At 40.4% G+C, this 22,151-nt stretch overlaps 1 protein-coding gene across 2 annotated transcripts in view; it reads left to right on the forward strand.

Moving 5' to 3' along the window:
• The window catches only part of LOC140464456 (interleukin-21 receptor-like), a 63,231-nt gene extending 51,529 nt beyond the window's left edge, over positions 1-11,702 (forward strand). For both annotated transcript variants that reach the window (XM_072559523.1, XM_072559524.1), the window contains exon 9: positions 9,135-11,702. In XM_072559523.1, the coding sequence (XP_072415624.1) occupies positions 9,135-10,091 (957 nt within the window). In that variant the 3' untranslated portion in view covers positions 10,092-11,702. The remainder of the gene's footprint in view (positions 1-9,134) is intronic.
• The last annotated feature ends 10,449 nt before the right edge of the window (positions 11,703-22,151 follow it).

Below are 22,151 nucleotides of genomic sequence, written 5' to 3' on the forward strand. Positions count from 1 at the left end.
GTTTGTCCTTCCCAAAAATTACATTAGTGTACCTCCAATACACAAAGAAATATATCCTTCTTTAAGTGAGAGGACGAATACTGCACATGCATCTCCATGGATTTGATGTCATTCTGAAGCAGTCAATGTTCTAATACAACAAGACTTGAACAATATCCAGGCTTGGGCTGATAAGTGGCAAATAACATTCATGTCACACACATGCTGGGCAATGACCATCTTCAATAAAAGACAGTCATTGAATCCCCTGCTATCAACATCTTGGGATCACCATTGATCAGAAACTCAACTGTACTCACCATACAAATACACTGGCTACAAGTACAAGTCAGAGGCTAGGAATACTGCAGCAAGTAGCTCATGGCCTGACTCCCCAAAGCCTGCCCACCATCTACAAGGCACAAGTCATGGGTGTGATGGAATACTCCCCACTTACCTGGATGTGTGCAGCTCCAATAACACTGAAGAAGCTTGACACCATCCAGGGCAAAGCAGCCTGCTTGATTAGCATTACATCCACAAGCATCCATTCCCTACACCCACCAACACTCAGTAGCAGACGCATGTACTATTTACAAAATGCACTTCAGAAGTTCACCAAAAATCCTTAAGACAGCACCTTCCAAACCTATAACCACTTTCATCTAGAAGGACAAGGACAACAGACACATAGGAACACCACTACCTGCAAATTCCCTCCAAATGACTCACCATCCTGACTTGCAAGTATGTTACTGTTCTGCCACCGTCACTGAGTTAAAACCCTAGAATTACCTCCCTTAGAGCATTGTGGGTCAATGTACAGCATGTGAAGTGTGATCCCCATGTCTCACAAGTCAATGAAAAAACATGCTCACTGGGATAGCACACTGGAAATCAAGCATCTGCTATTCCTGGGCTCATCATAAAATTAAAAGGATTTTATCAAAATACGTAGAATTCCTTCGTTTACTTGTCTTTTAGAACCAAGTTAATAGTAAACACAGACAAGATCTCTGTAATTAACAAGTTGCAGGCATCAATTATGAACCATTGACATATAAAGCTACTATTTAAAGGAGTTAGTTAGCTCAGTTGGCTGGATGGTTGGTTTATAATGCAGAGTGATGCTATCAGCACAGGTCTAATTCATATACTGGCTGAGGTCACCATGAAGATCCCACCTTCTCAACCTTGCCCTTCACCTGAGGCATAGGTTAAGTCACCACCAGTCATCTCTTTTAGTGGGGGAGCAGCCTATAATCCACTGGGACTATGGTGACTTGAGAACTAATCTTTTGGTATAAAATCACTTATTTAAGTCTATTGCAAGTTACTTATCCTGCCTGGCATGCATGTAGTCCTGTGTTGTATCTTCCCCAGGTTGATACCTCACTTTCAGGTATGTGTGTTACTGTCCCTGTCAGGTACTCCTGCATTTTTAATTATCAAAGTGTTGATTCCCCTGGCTTGGTTGTAATGGTAGAGCAAGGAAATGCAGTTACAGATTATGGTTGAATACAGTTTTGCTGCTGCTGATGGTTTGCAGAATCTCATCGATGTTCAGTCTTGAGTGAGAGATCTGTTTAAACTCTAGCTCATTTACCACAGTGAGCATATCATACAACGCAATGGAGGGTATCTTCATTATGAAGGCAGGACTTCATCTGCTATCTGCCTATTACTCCTGGACTTTGTGATGGTCACCCGTTCCCTTTCAGCTGACATGCTCCTAACCTGAGGTGTGATCAGCTCCTTAAATGTGCTGTCTATGTCGGCTATCTGAATGTACCACAGTGACTTGGATTCTGAAACCTGGAGCTCAGGTTGCCGCAAATGGTGACACTCCCTATATGTGTTCACCTAGGCCACACGAAACACTCACAACTGCCCACATGCTAAATTTCTACTCAACTGACCTGCTCAGTTATACATTAATCTACCAATGGACTATAAAATTGAGACAGGAAAGTAGAATTACTCACCCTTACCAATCAGCTACCTCTCATGTACATATGAGGTAGGCAGTTAACAACGACATAAAAGATTTACATTTTTCTGTAATCCAGCAATATACACACTTTTTCTAAAGTAGAAAATAAATCTAGTTACTTGTACACCCAACTCTTACAATAGATACTCACCAATTAATGACTTTGCCATGAGGTCTCTGTGTCTCGTTACACTGTCCATTTCTTGTAATTATTAATAAATTACAGGAGCTTTGAAAGAAGCAGATAAAATATGCACTAACTAATTACCATAAGTGGATAACTATCTTATGCATCTGAAGTTTGCTTCTCTCATCAACTACTCACTTGCTACTTCTTATAGCTACTTAATCTTTATAATTTATAATCTGCCTATTGTTTAGACTGACCACCTCACTCATCGAATTCCCTTACTGTACAAATTCCAAAAGTCACACTCTCTCTAGCTGTACTCAGCGATAAACTGCTGTCTTTTTGCTTCTGACCAGGTTTGGAGTGTTCCTCCACAAATTACTTTGATTTTTAAAATACATTTGATTGATAATTGGTTTTAGAATAGAAAGGGGGTAGAGTGCTTTATCTTTCCTTCCAAGTCCACTTTGATTTAACCCCCTTCCTCTCTCCTGACCTGTCCCTCACCTTTGGTAGGAGAAAGTGAGGATTGCAGATGCTGGAGATTATAGTCAAGATTAGAGTGGTGCTGGAAATGCACAGCAGGTCAGGCAGCATCTGAGGAGCAGGAAATTTGATGTTTTAGGCAGGAGACCTTCCTGTTGAAGTGCTCTTGCCCGAAACATCGATTTTCCTGCTCCTCGGATGCTGTCTGACCTGCTGTGCATTTCCAACACCACTCTAATCTTGACCCTTATCTTTGGAAGTCTGCATTGCCCTGAACGGGCTTTGCATGTAAATTAACTGATTATAAAACATGAGTGATTTAATGGTGGCGGTTATAGTAGGAAATTGCCACAGATGATTTGGTGATGGGAAAAGCCCTTCAGTTGTATATGATAGCAGCTTCAGATACTAAAAAAAAGATCAGACTAATTATTTTAGTTGCTTGAAAATATTCCACTTTTCTTTGGGAATGCAGCTAATCTATGACCTATCTTCATAAATCTGCCTTTGAACTATATCCCTAAATACCTTGGTTGACAAAAGCATTTCAATACTAATTTACAATTACTAATTTATCTAGCATTAGTTGTCAGTTACAGAAGAGAGTAATCAATTAATCACTACCCTTAAATGTCCTAATTTCGCTCCTGAAAGATATGATTCTAATTTTTTAGGTATTGCCCTAGTCTTAGACTCTCCACCAGTGAAAATAGTTTTGATCTGCAATAACTGAATCCCCATGTCTCTTGAAAGATTTCCATCAAATCAGCCCTTAACCTTTTAAAATGTGGGGAATACAGGCCTAGGTCATGTAATCTCTGGAGCCCACAATGAGCTACAGAGAAAGGGTGGCAAAGGTTACATTTGTAAAAGCGTTTCTTCACATCACTCTCAAAAGATTCCTGGTCCTGAAATTGTTATTGTTTTGGATCTCTGTGGATCTCCATCTTTGTTGCCCTTTGTCTCTTTTCCAGATTCAATCTCTATTTTAATGAACAAAGATATTTGGAGTTTGGTTGACGAGAAGCCTTGTTCCTATGTTCTTGCCCTCATTTTTTTTAGCAAAATTACTTTACACTTTTTTATTAGATTAGATTACTTACAGTGTGGAAACAGGCCCTTCGGCCCAACAAGTCCACACTGACCCGCTGAAGCGCAACCCACCCATACCCCTAAGCTAACACTATGGGCAATTTAGCATGGCCAATTCACCTGACCTGCACATTTTTGGACTGTGGGAGGAAACCGGAGCACCCAGAGGAAACCCATGCAAACATGGGGAGAATGTGCAAACTCCACACAGTCAGTTGCCTGAGGCGGGAATTGAACCCAGGTCTCTGGCGCTGTGAGGCAGCAGTGCAAACCACTGTGCCACCGTGACACTCTCCTTGCTATGTGTCTGCCCTTTTTACTCGTGCATCTATATTTTCCTAGAAGCTGTTACTAAACTCCTTCTTGTTTACTACATTTCCCACTTGTATCATTTGCAAGCTCTGAAGTTATATATATAGTGTTCCCCCCAGTCCATAGGCAGAATCATGAGCCTTCTATCACACCAGATTTGGTGGCAGGAGCTGCATTTAATCAGGTGGAAGGTTGACAGCGGTATCCACCATTTTCCTGCCTCAGATTTGATTAAATCCATAGTGATAATCTGATCAGTCACATTCCAAGTCAAAGGCTTTAAAACAGAGTTTAAGCTACACAGTGGCATAGGTGTTACAATCTTGGCAAACCATTTGCAATGGGTCACAACAATAGACATCTAACTACGTAGAATTAACAAACAAAGTCTAAGGACACTGTAAAAGGTCAGATCACAACAACACTTAGTTACAAGGGGCAAGAGAGCAATGGTACTCTCTCTGTTCAAGGATCCAAAATATTTATTGAGTAGGAATGCAGAGAGACAACTAAGTCTTCTGAAAAGAGTGGACAAAGCCCGACAGCAAAATAATGGGACTGAATTCTGTTGAGAATTCCCAAGCTTTCTCAGGGTGCGGATATGCTCAACAAGGAATATCACATCACATTGCTATTGTCCCAAAGGGAACACATCCATTGCTGCAGAAAGTTAAAGAAACACTTGACAGAATGCTACATAAAGGTGTAAAATATTATATGTTACAAAGCAAAATAAGTGGCGTTTAGGGATTGTAACAGTTCCTAAGCCTAGTGGGGAGCTCAGGTTATGTATAGATTTGACACAATTAAATGAGACAATACAAAGAGAAGTTCATCTAATGTCTTCAGTAGATGAAAGTCTGGCAAAATTTATCAATGCTGTGTTCTTCACTAATTTAGATGCGAACTTCATTGTTTTTGGCAAATATCCCTATGGGTCAATGTCATTAGAACCATTCACCTTTTAAGAAGTAGTGTTTTAATTGCCTTTCTTTTGGGATATGATCAGCTCCAGTGATATATCAGCAGACAATGTCACACATTCTAGATGAGAATAAAGGAGGTATTTGTCAAATAAATTACATATTTATAAAAGGCACTATAAAACAGGAATATAACCACAATGTTTGTGAAATTATAAAAGAATTACAGAATGCAGGTCCTACCTTGAATGAGACATGTGAATTTGTAAGAATGAGAGTTAGATTCTTGGGAAACAAAGGAACAAACTTCAAAAAACAAAGTTAAAAATCACGCACCACCAGGTTATAGCCAACAGGTTTATTTGGAAGCACTAGCTTTTGAAGCACTGCTCCTTCATCACAACCACCTGATGAAGGTGCAGCGCTCTGAAAGCTAATGCTTCAAAATAAACCTGTTGGACTATAACCTGGCATTGTGTGACTTTTAACTTTGTAAACTCCAGTCCAACACTGGCACCTCCAATTCAAAAAATACGAGTCAGAAGTGACTCCCACAATCAAAGAGTATAAATGGTGCCCAGAGATTTCTGAGAATGGTTAACAGGGTAGAATTATTAATTTCAAAATACATAATCTTTAAGAAGCGTTTCTAGGCATAATTGTTTTCCCTTTGTGCTGATACATAGTCATCCTAGTATTTCCATGACAGTGGACACAGATACATTCTCAACAGTTCTGGGACCAGTTGGAATGTTAGAAATTAAATTGATCTACTTCACCTCCATAGCATTAACTGAAATCAAACAACATTAACAAGAAAAACAGATTTCAATACTGATGGTAATGTGGGAATAATTGCGATTCTCAGACTACCTGATGAGATTGAAATTTCAAATTGAGACAAACCACAGAGCAGTGGTCACACAATCGGTTTCGAAGGAGACAGTCAAAATGGCTTTATATATCTAGGGGTTTAGACAGAGGCTGACACTTTATGATTACACAGCAGTGTATATACCAGGAAAAACACGGACCATAGCTGACACCTTGTCTCAGGCTATAGTGGACCAAGTTGAAGCAGAAAATGTAGTCTGTATTTAAGACAATGGAACATTTCCTTCAGTCGAAATAAATCCTTAAAGCTTTTAAGAAGCTACAAGACATCAGAGCAGTCCAAAAGGCAGATGTATAATGTGCCCATAACAGGATATTCTGCCAAGAAGGTGGTCAAAAATGATCCAAACAATCAGCTCTTATGGAAGTATTATAAACAGATGTAAAATTTGACCATAATAGCTACATTTCCCAGTCTTTAATTGATTTTTAATAAAATCAAAGGCTATAATTTAGTCTGTGCTCTGTATTGGTGGTGGGTCATCTTCCTCTGGCTCACCTGTCTCCAGCGCTCCCTCCACTGCTTTCAGCATCTAAATTCAGAAGGAGATTCCAGGGGCTCCTCTTTCCAGGTTACTGTCTCTGTTTTCTAAGAAGCTACTATGTATGAGCAATCTGAAGGTGCAGTAAGATAGGGAAAAAAGCTCTGTTAAGCTCTGCTTGGCTAACTGAGCTCAACTTACCATACAGATCCCCAACTACACCTCTCCCAGACCCCTTACACCACACAAACCTAGACCTGATAATCTTTTCACTTTATTTGACACTCCACCTCTTCCTGGGACTTGCCATCACCTCTTCTCCCCTCCTTTTCACCACTGCCAGACATAAAATCCAATCTCTCCCCACCAGACCTGAGCACCAACCCACCCCAAACTACCCCCACATACTCTTAACACTCCTCATGACAGGCGCCCATCTTGTTCCCTGGCATAATACCCACCTGGCATCTGGACTTTAAAACAGATGACCACAGAGTTAATGGATGATGTGGTTTTGATTTACCAGAATTCTCTAGGTTTTAGAAATTTTCCAATAAATTCTAAAGCAGTAAGTTTAAGTCTGAACCAAGAATGGAATGAGAAAGAAAACTGAGAACTGTAGCCTAGTTAATCTGTTATCAGTGTCAGAGAAACTATTAGAATGTTTTATTAGAAATATTAGAATCCCATATTACGATTAAGCAGAATCGACATGGGCTTACGAAAACAAAATTCTGCTTGAGGTTGTGCGTAGCAGGGAACCAGTGAAGAGAAATTTATTTCCTCAAAAGTTTCTAAATGTTCACAATTTTCTATTCCTTAAAGCTGTCAATGCTCAGTTGCTGAGCATGCTCAGATAAAAGGCTTTACAGAATTGTTAGATACTAAGGGAAGTGTGTTGGGATTCTGCAGGAAGTTGGAATAGAGAAACAAAATCAACCATGATATTGTTTAATGGTGGAACACAATCAAAGGAATAAATGATAGTCTACTCCTGTTCCTATTGCTTATGCTTACTGAAGCTAAGACATAATTTTCAAGAAAATTTTAAAAGGGCTTGTGCTGTACCTGTTTGGGACTCTTTGAGGGTGGAAAGGAATTTTTACTTTTCATAATCTTTACCTCAGCAGTAGTCTCTTTCTCTACTTGTTACTCTACATTATTGATAATGTCAAATTCAGTATTTCTCTTTGCTTGACAGCTTTGTTTTTTCTGAGAACAATGGATCCAAATGTCATGTGATCTCTCCAATCCAATCAGTTTTCTACATCAACTCAATCTCCCCTGGGAAATAAGTCTTGTGAATCCTTAATCAGGTTTCTATTTCTGCCACAGTATCCAAACAGCTCTTCCTTAGGTATCCTCTCCTGAGCTTGGAGGTGCTGGAAATAGATATCCCAAGTGACTGTGACAAAGATAAACTTTCCTTCTCTCATTTTCCTTGACCGGTCTTTGACAAAGATGACTAGTCCATCCATCTTCAACACCTCTCCACTGTTGTCCAGCTGAATAGGACAGCAGTCACGTCATTCTAATCTTATCTAATCATAGCTGGGGAAAAGCCTGCATTGGTTTCTCTTCCTACTCCTGCACTTTTACTGCTGGCTTTCCATCAAGGATCTATACTTGGCCCCTCCTATGTGACAATACTGCCGCTCAGCAACATCATTGTAAGGTAAATTTGTACTGATGAAGCCCAGCTTTATCTCACCACCACCTCTCTCAATTCCTCCACCGTTGCTAAATTATCAATCTGTTTATCTGACATCCAGTTCTGGGCAAGCAGAAATTTCCACCAATAAAGAAGGGACTGAAGACATTCTTTTCTGACCACAACACTATCCATACACATTCCCTCATTACCCACCCTATATCCCTCTCTCGAGAAACAGTTGAGGTTAAACTAGTCTGTTCACAACCTTGTGTCGCAGTTGATCCTGAGATAAGTTTCTGTCTTCATTCATTCCATCATTAAGACCATCTATTTCCACATCTCCCAACTTCATCCAGTTTCAATTCAACTGCTGCTGGAATCTTCACTCGTGCCCTTGTTACTTCTAGACTCAACTAGTCTTACATACTCCTGCTTAGTCTCCCACTTTCTACACATTTCAGGTCATCCATGCCTTAACTCACAGCTGGCATTATTCCCCTTTCAAACTGTACTTACTGACTTGCATTGACTCCCAGGCAAGCAACACATTGATTTTTAAGATTTTCTTGCTTTCAAATCACTCCATGGCCTCACACATACGAACCCTGTAAATCTCCTCCTCCTATCACATCCTGAGTTATCTGTGCTTTGCTAATTCTGGCCTCTTCAGCAGCCCACTTTTAATTGCTCCACCATTGATCGTCATACCTTCTATTTTCCAGGGAAATCTAAATCATAAAAAACATGCTTCAGATATGCATGTTCTATTTTTAATTTATATCATGACAGTACTGTTAATTTGGGTTTCTATAGTTTAGAAAGGCAGATAAGATTGCAATATCCTTCAATAGTAGTTACTGCTGTCATGTTAACTTTTTCCCTTTGTCCCACATATGCAGCAGAACATGGAAGTGAAGAGAGCCATTCTGTGTTATGTAATTCTGTTGAATTTGAGATATCAATGAACAGATCATATTGGTTAATCAATGTCAGTTGATTTTTTATTAAGAATCTAGTTTAACCCATTGTATAGTAGACAGTTATTTTATTGATCCAAATAGTGCACTCTATATCAATAATCCCCTAACCAAATTATCTCAAAGTTTTCATGTAAAAATATTGAAAATACAAATCAACAAGACTTTCCATCTTTCGTTGCTTTTAACTATGTCTCTCATTACTGTTTCAGAGCTGGGTTAATGCTCCACGTCAAGATGCATTTTATGAAGTCAATGAGAAAAATGTAATGGTCCTGGAAAAGGGGGACAGTGTTCAGGTATACACTGAACCTGTTGCTCTTGAGAAACCATTGAAAATGGGATTGAAAACATGGGACAAACAGTCTGAAATTCATTCCTCATGGCAGGCCTTATGTGGCCCAAGTCCCCGCCATTCATCGCAGTCTCGTGGCCAATTTGGGAACAACATCCAACAATGGAAGGATAAATCCTATGGACAGGTATCTATCAACACTGTCACAGTAACTGACGAGGTTGCACCTTGTTGTTCTCAATGCAGTTACAAATGCAAGTCAACCAGACTACCCTACTTGACCCAATGTAATAGTAATTCTACTGTAGACAATTCAAATGAGCAGGATTATCCTACCAGCAACCAACAATTCCACCACTTGCACCCAGTTACATCAGAAACATCTCAACATTGTGACAATGCATCACTAAACACCATGATGCCCCTGTTACAGTATTCTTGCGCCCATGAAGGGAGAAGTGAAGATACTTTGGATCTTCAGTGCCTCAACATGACTGACTGGGGACAAGAAAATGAACCTTTTTCTTTGAATGATGGGGAAGATGACTCTTGGAATGACAGAAATATAGGTGAAGGTGGTTCTTGGAGTGATGGAAGTCTTGATACTCTCTCATCATGTAGCAGACTTGAACCAGACCTTGGTTATCCGAAGATATCACTGGATTTAGATACTGTTGACAGTGGTTTCACTGAGACTGACACTGATTCTATGACAGCCGTAGATTCTGGATATAAGACTAACATAAATATGGTTGGAATAATCAACGCAGAACACAAGCAAGAGCTGGACAGTAATAGTCCTGTTAATTCAGAGCAGGAAGAGCAGTATTATGGGAGCTATGTGAAGCAGTGGGCCAAGTCCACTTCTACATAGATGTTCCAATGGCCAGATAATCATTTCTGCAGTGGAATAACTATGAAACTGACTGTTTAACTTACGACACACCCTCCAAATACCAGACCCCTGACGTATCACCACCACCCCTCCTCCATCCTGCCCTATACTCGACAACCCCTCACCCTCCCAAGACTTGACAACCCCCAATCTCTGCCTGGGATCAACACATTGTTCTCTATTCCTGGGATCTGAAGTCAATTGCCACTAGAACTGATACACTCCTTGACCCAGGATCCAAGACCCCCTTTACCCTCCCAGGACCCAACAACACCCCCTCCCCCTCCCCCACCCCAGGACACTCTCATTTCTGGTTGGGATGTGACACCCTCCCCGCCATCGCCAAACCCAACTCCTATCCACTCCTTTAGCCACCTGAAACCTCCTTTTCCACTCTCCCCTCACAAAACCCCTTTCCCCCACCACACTCTCCAAACACTGGACCTGGATCCACATCCCACCCTTGCCATCACCTCCCCACCCCCATCCCAGACTTGAAATTATTCCTCTCCCCTCAGAAACCAAAGTCTCTACAACCAAACCCTCCATCCTCTCTCCTGCTGCCAGACCCCCTCCCTTTTGACTATGTCCGTCCAGGATCTAAAATACCACTCCCACACTCCCCCAGGACACAACACTTCCATGACTCTAAGACACCTCACTTCCCATCCCTGCCCCATGACGGGACCCTGTAGCTCCTGCCCACCCCAATCTACCCTAAACACTTCATTACTTACCCGACCCCTTCAAACCTTGTGGTCTGGCATCCTACACATTTGGCAACCAACATTCCTGGCAACCTTCCTACCAGCTCTCAGCCCTTCAGCAACCCAAAATCACATTTATCTAATATACTGACTCTTTCATAGGAGAGTCAAAGTGGCTGTCTCCGATGCTAAACTATTAAATCATGATAATTGACTGCTGTGACTCCTTTGCCTTCCCCCAAATATCTTGCACTGTGAGGAATTCATAAGATTGAAAGCACAGCTCAAGTGAAAGCAAAATATTGTGGATACTGTAATTCACATCCTTCTTTTCTCCTCAAGTTAGAGATTTCCTCAACTGTGTCCAACCATTCTCCCACATGTCTGCCTTCATCTTCTTGGTAAAAACAATGACTGCAGATGCTGAAAACCAAATACTGGATTAGTGGTGCTGGAAGAGCACAGCAGTTCAGGCAGCATCCAACGAGCAGCGAAATCGACGTTTCGGGCAAAAGTCCTTCATCAGGAATCACCTTCTCCCCTGCCTTCTGCCCCGAACAACATGTCATCACATTCCTCTCCACCAATTCCTGCATTCAAAGAATAATCCTTAACCATTTCCGTCACCTCCAGCAAGATGCCATCACCAAAAGCATCTTCTCCTACTGTCTATTGTCAACATGCTGCTGCCATATTTCCAACTGTCACACCCTAGTCCACTCCTCCATCACTCATAATGCTTCCTTACTCACCCATGGCATCTTCCCATGCAATCACAAAAGGCGTAACACTCTCCCATTCACTTCCTTCCTCCTCATCGTCTTTTCATTTCATGCTTTTGGAAACTGAGCTGAGATGAGATAAAGCATGTTTTAAAAACCAACGATGGAAAGTGTGTCTGTAGTGCTGAAAGCAAGTAACCAAACACCTTTGCAAATATCATAAACAACTGAACAGGCCGTGATTGGAGTCTGAGTTTCAAATGATTTCAGGACAAAGCAGTGGATAGATGTGGCTTTTGCTTGCAAGAAACTGTTGATTCGTCCATAACAAAGACTCTTTAACCTGCTCACAACTGTGTGATTGGTTCTCAGGTAACTGAACAGCTTGGAGCTAGGAACAAGTTACAGATGGAGTGAGAGAAGTGTTCAGTTCTTCCTTAGCTCAGCAGCAGTCTCTCTATTTTATGCAATTGAATTTCAATATAAACTTGATGAAAACTACTTTATCTTTCCTGCAATAGTTCTTGGAAGCTGTAAGTTTTAATTGGTAAGTCAGAGACTTTTTTTATGCGTGAACCAGTCACTTTATGCCCCTTACCAACAAGTTGAAGCAACCGGAAGAAGATCACTGAAGTAAAGTCCTGGCCAATAGAAACAGTCATAAAGATCATCTCTAAAACAACATCTGGGGACAAAGACGAAGTAACTGTCTTTCCAGATTTTCCCTTCTGTCCATAAACTATTTCACCATGTATGTGTTTATGTAAGGGGAGTTTGTTAGGGGATTACAGGATTGCTAAGGAGCAGAAAGAGGGCATTCAACCCATCATGCTCACACCAGCTCTTCAAACAATCATCTGCTATTTCCCCATATTCATGTACGTTTTTTTCTATTCAAATAATCATCTAATGCTTTTTTGAATGGCTCAATTGAAATTGCCTCCACCACATTTCCAAGCCAAGCATTCCATACACTAACTATTCACTGTGTGAAAAAAATCTCTAATTTCCCTTGCCTTTTTGGATCACTTCAAATCTGTGCCTTCTCCTTTTTCTTATTAAGTGTGGAAACAGTTTCCTCCTATCTACTCTATCCAGCCTGTTAATGATTTTGAAAACCTCCATCGCATTTCCTCTTAGCTGTCTTTTCTCCAAGGAAAGCAGTCCTAACTTCTTCAAACAACCATCATAACCGAAGTTTTTCATTCCTGGAATCATTCTTGTAAATGGTTTCTGCACTCTCTTGAATGCATTCACATCTTTCCTATAGTGTGGCTCCCACAACTGTACACAGTACTCCAGCTGTGGTCTAACAAGTTAAACATTACTTGTTTAACTTGAACGTTGCCTTGCACAATAACCTCTTATGTGGAATTTTATCAAAACTTTCTGCAAATCTAAATACACCACATTCATTGTTTCTCCCTTATTTATTCTGGGGGTCAATATAGTTCATTTAGCTAGTTGCGATGCAAAGTGACACCAACAGCATGGGTTGAATTCCTGTACCAGCTGAGGTTATCATGAACGATTCACCTTCCCAATTTTCATATTAAACCACCACCAGTCTTCTTTCTCTAATAAGAGAGCAGCCCTATGTTCTAGTAAGATGATGGTGACTTTACCTGTACTACTCATCAGGTCCTCAGAAAACACAAGTAGGTTTGTAAAACATGGTTTCCATTTCATGAATCCATGTGGACTTCCTGTAATCCCATTGGTACTTTCTTGGTGTCCTGATATCACATCCTTAATAAACTACAGTACTTTCTTCACTACCAATGCTAGGTTAACCAGTCTTAATTCCTATTTTTCTGCCTCCCTCCTTTAGGAGACCACATTTTTTATTTTTCGGACTATGGATTGAAAATGAGTGAAAAATGGACCAGGCTTTAGAAAGGAAAGCATAAGGGACTTGGAGCTTTGAGAGAAAAAACAGTGACGTTAACTGGTGCATTTAAATAATCTTACTTTTTAAGGTCATTTCATCCAGGAAATAAAGCACTATTTGCCATGGGTTCAGCAGAGATCAGAATAGCAACAAGTCCCTGATTGGTGAGGTTGCACTTGAACACAAGAAAGTGCTTGTGTTTTAACAAGCAGTTGATCAGATGCAAAATTAGATTTTTGGTATATTTCATGAAATCATTAAGAAGTTTCATGAAACCTTTGCATTTATCATAACTTTAGAGTAACAAGGCTTGGTTTTTATCACGTTACCCCAGTGAGTTATAACATTCCTTTGGAGTGTGGGTGGGGCTACATTTGTCATCCTCCAGTCTGCAAAGACTGTTCCAGAATCAAACCTGTATGGACTGCAACAGTCTCAGATACTGGGGCTGGCTGGTTTCTAAGCTCATCTGACAGGTATGGCTCAATGAGGAATACACTTGATATGATGGTGTCAAGTGTTTTGTGCTGGTGACATTCTTGCTTCACTAAAGGTTAGAGCACTTTGTGGGAGTGTTTAGTATTGTCCAAAAGTGGTCATTCTACTTTTACTGCACATAGAATCGACTGAAAGCAAAATGAGTCAATATCTTATTTCTGGATATAGATGTCATGAATGGCAGTCTGTCATCAAAACTTAATTTCAGAAACATGCGACTATTTCCAGAAATGAGATATTAACTCATTTTGAATAAGTTTCCTGCTTAATTTTTTAAAAAATTTCGCTAATTAGCTTAATCTTGCAAAATCTCGAACATCATGTAAACAAAACTCACACTTCTGCAACACTCATGTTGTGAAATGAATTTCAGTTAATACTTAGATAGTTCCCAGAAACAGTACAACAGGATCTCGAACTATGTATCTTCATAAATTTCTTCAAACAAATCCTATGTCTTCTTTAAATACACAAAGCCAATTGGAGTTGAACCAAAGTGTAGTTAAACCCACTAGAAGTATTAGAGTGGAGAAGGATTCCCGAGTGAGTCACTCTGCAGGAGCCCTTTCAATTGTTTGGATCTGGAAGACCAAACTTCAACTGGTTGATTAACAAATCAAGCAGCAATGTTTTTGCACCACTCAGTCCTCTGATCTAGTGCATATGTTTAACACAAGATGAGGCTAAATTTTCCCGTGTTCAAACTTGAGAATAGTGGGGAAATGTAAAGACTGATGGCATGCAGGCAGCTTAAATATTTTGAGACCTGTTGCTGCACAATTGATGTCTGATGTGTTCCGGGTTTTGAAATTAAGGTTTTTATTATTAAATTTTGGTTATTCTGAAAGCTTGAGCACCAGTACAGCCCTTTAAGCTGCAATATTTCACTAAGCATCATCCACTGAGTTGTGCGACAAAATGTCCATGCTTGCAATTGTTGAATAAATTTGCTAAAGGTTTAAACTAAGGCAAAGTCTGAATAGTGTGATGTCCCATCTCATTTCAAAGCAGTTCTGTAAATGCAATACATAGATCCAGTGACTCTCCAGATGCTCATCGGCAATTACCTGATGGATTATTCTGTACATGTTACTTGGTATCTTACACATGGAGGTGATCAAAGATAGAACAGCTGAAATAACTTCAAGTCAAAATGCAAGAAAAGACCACAAAGCATAACTAAGCACTTAATTGACATTTTTCTCGTACTCTTTACAACTTCTATTGTGCAAAAGTTCAATTCCGTGGATGCAGAAACCTAGCAGAAGTTTCCATGTGCGCAATATGTTGGTGGCAACTTCCTGAAATGAAGTGTAAGACCCAACAACCAGTTAAATTCGAGGGTGCTTTTGACCTATTTTGCAAAAGCAAAGTTCATAGAAGCACTATTGTGAATTTCTGGTTTAATTTCCATATTTTCACTACATACAGGCATTGAGGGAAAGTTAGTGTCCTCCATGGATGTTGAGGTACATATCTACAAAATAAGCAAGGCATACAGGAATGTTGAGTTAAGATTAAAATCAGATCAGCCATGATCTTTCTGAATGGCAGAACAGGCTTTAAGGATCAAGTGGCCTACTTTTGTTCGTACATCATTTTTTATATGTATGGAAAAGAGGATTTACAGAAGGGCAGTAATGTGACGATGGAAGGGAAGGAAGTCATTGTATAGGGGGATTTAACCTTATCGAATCTGGTGTGAATACCTCTTCTAATTAGCCATAAGCTGGCAACAGTGCCTGAAGAGGCCACACTTTGCAAAACAAGTCATCATGACTTTGGGCCAGCTCCATCCCGCTAGCCTGCACTCTCAAAGCAGAGTGAAGACAGCACTCTCTGTGACTGTGAAGGTGATTGTTGCTGGTACATTCTGTGCCAATGAATCTATTTAGCCAGGAGCAGGTGACATAGTTTACCATTTATAGAAGCATCACAGGAAGGGTAGTGAAATACAGAAAAAGGAAAGACTTCATTCTCTTCTTGCTACAGAAGGAACACACAAATGAAAGGGCACATGATTTTGCCAGGATAGTGGACTTCCCAACATCAACTGCATGTAACTGGCTCTGCAAGCCTTTCCATTAACTGACAGCATCCATAAGGATTCTCACTTATTGAGTAGGTACTTGGTACGTGGCTACACTAAGATGTCAATCTTGGTGAATGCCCACCATCCTGGCAAGAACTATAATGCGTTTATCCTACATCTCTCAACAGTATAACATGTTTAGTTCTTTACTAAGGCATGGAAGGTGGATTCTCAGCAACAAAGACTAATGCATATGTACATGGCAGATGACTCCCTAATAATATGCAGGTAAGAAGGTTGACAAAAAGAGCCATTGAGTTACATAACACTGCAGAGAAAATCATAAACATCCTGAAACAAAATGGGGACAGGGTTTGGGGGGTGGGTCTCAGTATGATGCTCTTCGGAGGGTCAGTATGGACTCAGTGGGCCAAATAGCCTGTTTCCACACTGAAGGGATTCTATGACTTCTATGAAAGGTATGTCCATATCAGGCCTACCATCACAAAATCCTCTTGATCAGTAACAGCAAAAACCTTGATTCAACAACTCCATCCAGCATCACATAATACAAAGCAAAAATTGTCCTTACACATGCCCCAATGCCTATTGTGGAAGAGCCCTCACCTGTTCCTATACCTTTTAAACTTAGTGTATGGATGAGGAGGGCAAATTTGAAATGTTAAACAAGGCAAGCTATCATGCTGTGTAGTGATGTCGGTAATAGTAACCCCAGCAAAGAATGTGCAATCATAAGAGTGAAAAAACATGTAAATATAGTAAAAAGACTAAATAAAGGTTCTTTATTTGAACACACATTATCTGTAGTTCCAACAGAAATAAATGGTCTAAATGATAGTTATCGCAGCTAAGTGGTTAGAAAGTGACCAAGACGAGAAACTTAATACTGAAAAGTACTTGGTATTTGGATGCTTGGAAAGAGAGATAAAATAGTTTATGAGACTGAACCAGAAAGAAATATAAAAACAGACAATACAAGTTTCTATCGGTATATAAAAGAGAGCTAACGTAAACATTGGTTGCTTAGACAAGAGATTGGGAAATTAATGATCGAGAACATGCAAAAGAAAGATATTTAAGATAGATTTCATATTTGTTTCATGTTAGAAGACAGCAAAATCATCCTAATAAGTAATACAATGGGGATGGAAGATCTTAAATCAATTATTCCAACTACAGAAAAAGTAGTGCAAAAACTCATGGGTCTAAAGGTCGCTGAGTGCCAGGAACCTGATAGCTTGCAGCCACAAGAAGTGGCTGCAGACATAGTGGATGAGTTTATTGTAATAGAGTTTATTTCTTCCAAAATAACCTAAGTTCTGAAAAGGGTCCAATGGAGTACAAAGCAAAATATTTAATGCACCTATCAGGAAAGGAGGAACACAGGAAACTAGAGGACATTCAGCTTAATACATGTCATCGCAAAATACATAAATAAATACTAGCCAATTATTTAAAGAAACTATAAACAAGGACAGACAATATGGTTTATGAAAGCGAAATATTTCATTTATTACTATTTACAAATACAAGACAATACAACTTTAGCAGATTTCTTTAGTGAGTACATAGATAAATAAGAATCAGTAGATATAGGTATTTGAATTTCCCAAAATGTGTTGAATAGGGTGCTACATATGAGATTACTGAACAAGATCTTAAATTAGCATAGAAACAGAAAGCAGTGAATTAGGATTAATGTGTCTTTTTCAAGTTAGTAAACATCATCTAGTGGACAGCGCAAGAAGCAGTGCTGGAGCTTCGATTATTTCCAATTGAAACTTGTATTACTGACTTAGTTGAAGTGATCAAGTGTGATCTAATCACATTTGTTGAGGACACAATGTTAGCTATGAAAAAAGGTTATGAGCAGGACACACCGAGTTTCTAAAGCAATATATGTCGGTTAAGTAAGTGGACAAAAATTTAGCATATGGAGTATAATGTGGGAAAATGTGAGGTTATCTACTTTGGTACTCAGACTACAGAAAATTGTGGCACAGAAGGATTTGGGACCCTCATACTTAAAATGTTAGCATGAAAATATAGCAAGTAATTGAGGTAGCAAATGGAATGTTGGCATTTACTATAAAGGAGATGAAGTATAGAAGGAATATTTACTGCAAGTTGCACAGGGCATTAATGAGACTACACCTAAAGTTTTAGTCACCTTACTTAAGGAGGAGTATACTTGCATTGCATGTAGTCTAGACAAGGTTTACTGGAATGATTCTTGGGTTGAAAGGATTGCTTTAAGAGGATATGTTAAGAATGTTGAACTATGCTTATTGGGGTTCAGAAAAATGAAAGGTGGTCTTATTGAAGCAGATAAGTACTTTTCCAAGTTTGACAGAGTTGAGACTGAGTTAATGTTTCCTCTCATTGTAGAATGTAGGACCAGAAAGCATGGTTTCTGTACTGTATTGGCTAAACTATTGAATATGTTTAAAGCTGGGATAAATAGATTATTATAATCCTATTGAACGAGAGAGCAGATTCAAGGGACTATGTGATCTAGTCCTGCTCAAATTTCTCATGCTCTCATGCACTCTACTCACTGCAGTATAAGTAGGAGGCAGCCCTGGGTCTAGAGGGATGGCATTGGACCTCAACATGGATTGCTTTAGTTTAGGCTGACAATTGAGAGGTAAGGACAAAAGCTCTGATTAATTGACAGTTGTTGGAGCATAAGTGCTCTTGATCAGGGAAAAAATAGCAGGTTCCCACTGCACATTCCCATGAGATAGCATCCTTTTAATCTACTGGGGAATTGAATGCTGAGAGAGAGTCTAGCACCACTCTAATCTAGACTCTGTTTTCCAGCATCTGCAGTCCTTGTTTTTACCTAAATACTGAGAGAGCCTGCATTACCAACAAGCACTGGGATTAAAATCCACAATACCAACATTCTACCTGAATTCAGTCTCTGTGGTTTCTATTTGAACTTCGCCGCATGACTGAAATAATCAAGGCATCAATTTTTGCTGTAGTGGAACTCCATCGTGGTTAAGTCTGATAGTGCTGCTATGGCGGTGACCACCACTTCAACAGCGGAAAGAATGTGCTCCATGCTCATGATGCCCTCTATCACAAAGTCAGACCCCACCATTCTCTTAACTCAGGGATCAGCAAACGTTGGTTTTGGTGTTATATATTGGTCATTAGTGACTGATGTACAGTTTTCTGATCTTGAAGTATCAAACCCATTTTCTCATATCATTGCTTCTTCAGAAAACATGTGTTTCTAATTTAAAAGAATCTTAGATGCCTAAAAATTTCCCACAGTCAAACTATGGAACAAGCATGCTCAATGAGCACCAGTCATGTGTGACCACCAGTCAGGGGTCTGGGCCGGTGCTGGTAGGTCAATTCACTCAAGGAGGTGGGTGACAGGTAGCCTGGTAATCACATACATGTATATGGCTTGGGAGTTGACCTGGGGAGGTGTGTAGCCTATGAGGTCGTGTATAGACATCTAGGAAGGACATGATGACGTTAGGTGACTTAGCGGCATGTTAACATTGATGCCAGAAATAAGTGACAGAGGACCATTCACTATCATCTCAGTTGTGAAGCAAATGAAAAGTGCACAATGTTAGGAGAATGGGCATGAACTTCTTTGTAATGGGTGAGGTAAGTGAGGGAATGGGGGTGCAAAAGAATATTGGCTGGAAACACATACATTTGTGACTCATGCATGGTAGGTCTCTACTCCCTGGCCATCCTGCAGCATTAACCTTCTCTGTGTATTGTATCTGCTTGGCACTGACACTATTAGGAAATTACATGATTTATACACTCCTGCACGCACAGCCAGCTGAACAGTCGACAATGTTGAAGGGGTGGGGTGACCTAAGGTAACTGAGTGAGTCAATAACACTTACACGCATTTCTACCCTGTAATTAGTACTCATTGTAGATCCCCAACCATGCTGGCTCAGTAACCAAAAGAGAAAATGCTGGAAAATCTCAGCAGGTCTGGCAGCATCTGTAAGGAGAGAAAAGAGCTGATGTTTCAAGTCTAACTGACCCTTTGTCAGAGCTTTGACAGATGCTGCCAGACCTGCTGAGATTTTCCAGCATTTTCTCTTTTGGTTTCAGATTCCAGCATCCGCAGTAATTTGCTTTTATCATGCTAACTCAATACTGCTCAAGGAGTGATGCTATAGGGAACGATGAATCATCTAGGCCTTACGCAGAGACACAGACCATGACATGAATGGTTTGAAGAACAAGCATTTTTGCACAAAACAAACTACTTACGCAAGTGTCAGTCATGTCTCCCATGTGCCTCAGTACAATTTCTTTCTCCTCTCTCTCCCACTGCACTGCACTGAGTCAGCTTGTTCTGTAGTTGAGGTGGAGGGAGCTTGCTCTGAAGTGGAGACTAGCTCTGGAAGCTTGGTCAGGTAGCCCCCAGGGTTTTTTGGGGTCTGGATAAGCCGAACACATCAATGGTCTTGTTAGATGCATGTTGACACTTCTGGGGTGCCTGACCTTCCAAATGTCGAAGTGGGGGCATGCAGAGTGGAGGTGAATTAGATTTTACTGTGTGCCATGGTGGGATTCAAGCTTGTGTTGACAGTACATTAGCCTGGGGTTACTGGATTAATAGATCAGTGACTTTCACCTCACTGCCACTTTCTCCCCTTCATAGATTTGCGCCATCTGCAAAATTGGCATTTGTACGTTAACTTCCATCATCAAGGTAATTAACATATATGCTAAATAATCGTGGCTTCAATACTGTTCCCTAGTTACAAGTTGCCATTCTGAAAATGCCCCATTTATTGCAATGTTCTGTCTTCTGTTCATTAGTCAAACCTCTGTACATGCAACTGTACTATTCCTAACACCATGGGCTCTTACCTTATGGTGAAGATGGTGCTCCTCAACTTGCACCCAGTTTCTCGAGTGTTTCCGACAAACTTGACTGCTGATCCTGTTCTGTTTGTGCATTTCTATGAAGTTAGTAATGGCTGACAGCATGGGATCTTCTCCTGCCCAGGGATGGGCAGAATTCTGGTCTCTGTCAGTCCCTTGGGGCATTTCTTCCTTGGCCAGCTATGAAGATGCGGCAGTGACATGTTCCTGATTCCAATCTAGTCACATTACCCAGATATCAGTATTCGTGCTGGCAGAGACTTGCTGGTGAATCCTAAGAAGGATCTGTGTCTTCTTTGCCCAAGATGGAGAAGGAGCTTATGTCCAGACAGAAGCTGCTCTGCTCATAGTGGGGATTGTCGGATGCCTCCCATGTCCACAAGAGACAAAAGATGGAATTAAGTTGCAAAGTACAGGTAGAAACTTGGGCATACTAAGAATAGATTCACAGGGATAGTAACAGGAGAGCAGCACAGAGCTTTATAATGAATCTTATTTGGTAGCTGAGGCATGGAGGTGTCGGCAGTTTCACCATGAGCAGTCATAGACCTCTCCTGGTAAGCATTCCGTCCTCAAACGAGGTGAAGAGATGACTGCCAGGCACTCCAATACCCGGCTTGGTTCGCTCCTCCCTATTGTTTTCTCCTGAAATGAAACAAAGGGAGGACTGAGTGTGGTGAAAAAAACCGGCATTGCTGTTAGTGTTAGTGCAGATTAGGGAAAGGTAATGAGATATCCTGAGTGGGGAGTACAAGGGGAATACAGGATTAATTGGAACTGGCATGTGGATGCAATGTGGGCAGGGTTCTAGATGAGTATTGTGTCTCTGACTTCACGAAGGAGATCTCATCTTTCTAATCAAAACAAAATGTTATAGAAAATCAATATAATGAGAAGGGAAGTACTCAAGGGACTGATCCCCTTAAAGGTGGATAACTAGGGCTCAATGAATTGCACCCTAAGCTGTTAAAGGAACCCAGGAAGGGAATGGCAGACAGTCTGAGGATCATTTTTCAATAAATATAGGTAAGTCACCAGAGGATTGAAGGTCTGTGGACATTGTACCACAATTCAAAAAGAGAATCGGGAAGATAAAATAGTTATCCAAATACTTAGAGGCAAATCTGTCTGACCTCAGTTGTGGGCAAATTACTCAAATCAATAGTTAGTGATAGGATTAGGACATAGGAAACAAAGGGTAAAGTTCAACTGATATTTTTGTGAGTGAATAGCAATTTCCAAGGCTGAGACTGCATTGACCTTGGTGGCCACCATAGACCAGTC

The sequence above is a fragment of the Chiloscyllium punctatum genome, chromosome 40 (genome assembly GCF_047496795.1).
Source record: "Chiloscyllium punctatum isolate Juve2018m chromosome 40, sChiPun1.3, whole genome shotgun sequence".
NCBI classification, from domain to species: domain Eukaryota; kingdom Metazoa; phylum Chordata; class Chondrichthyes; order Orectolobiformes; family Hemiscylliidae; genus Chiloscyllium; species Chiloscyllium punctatum.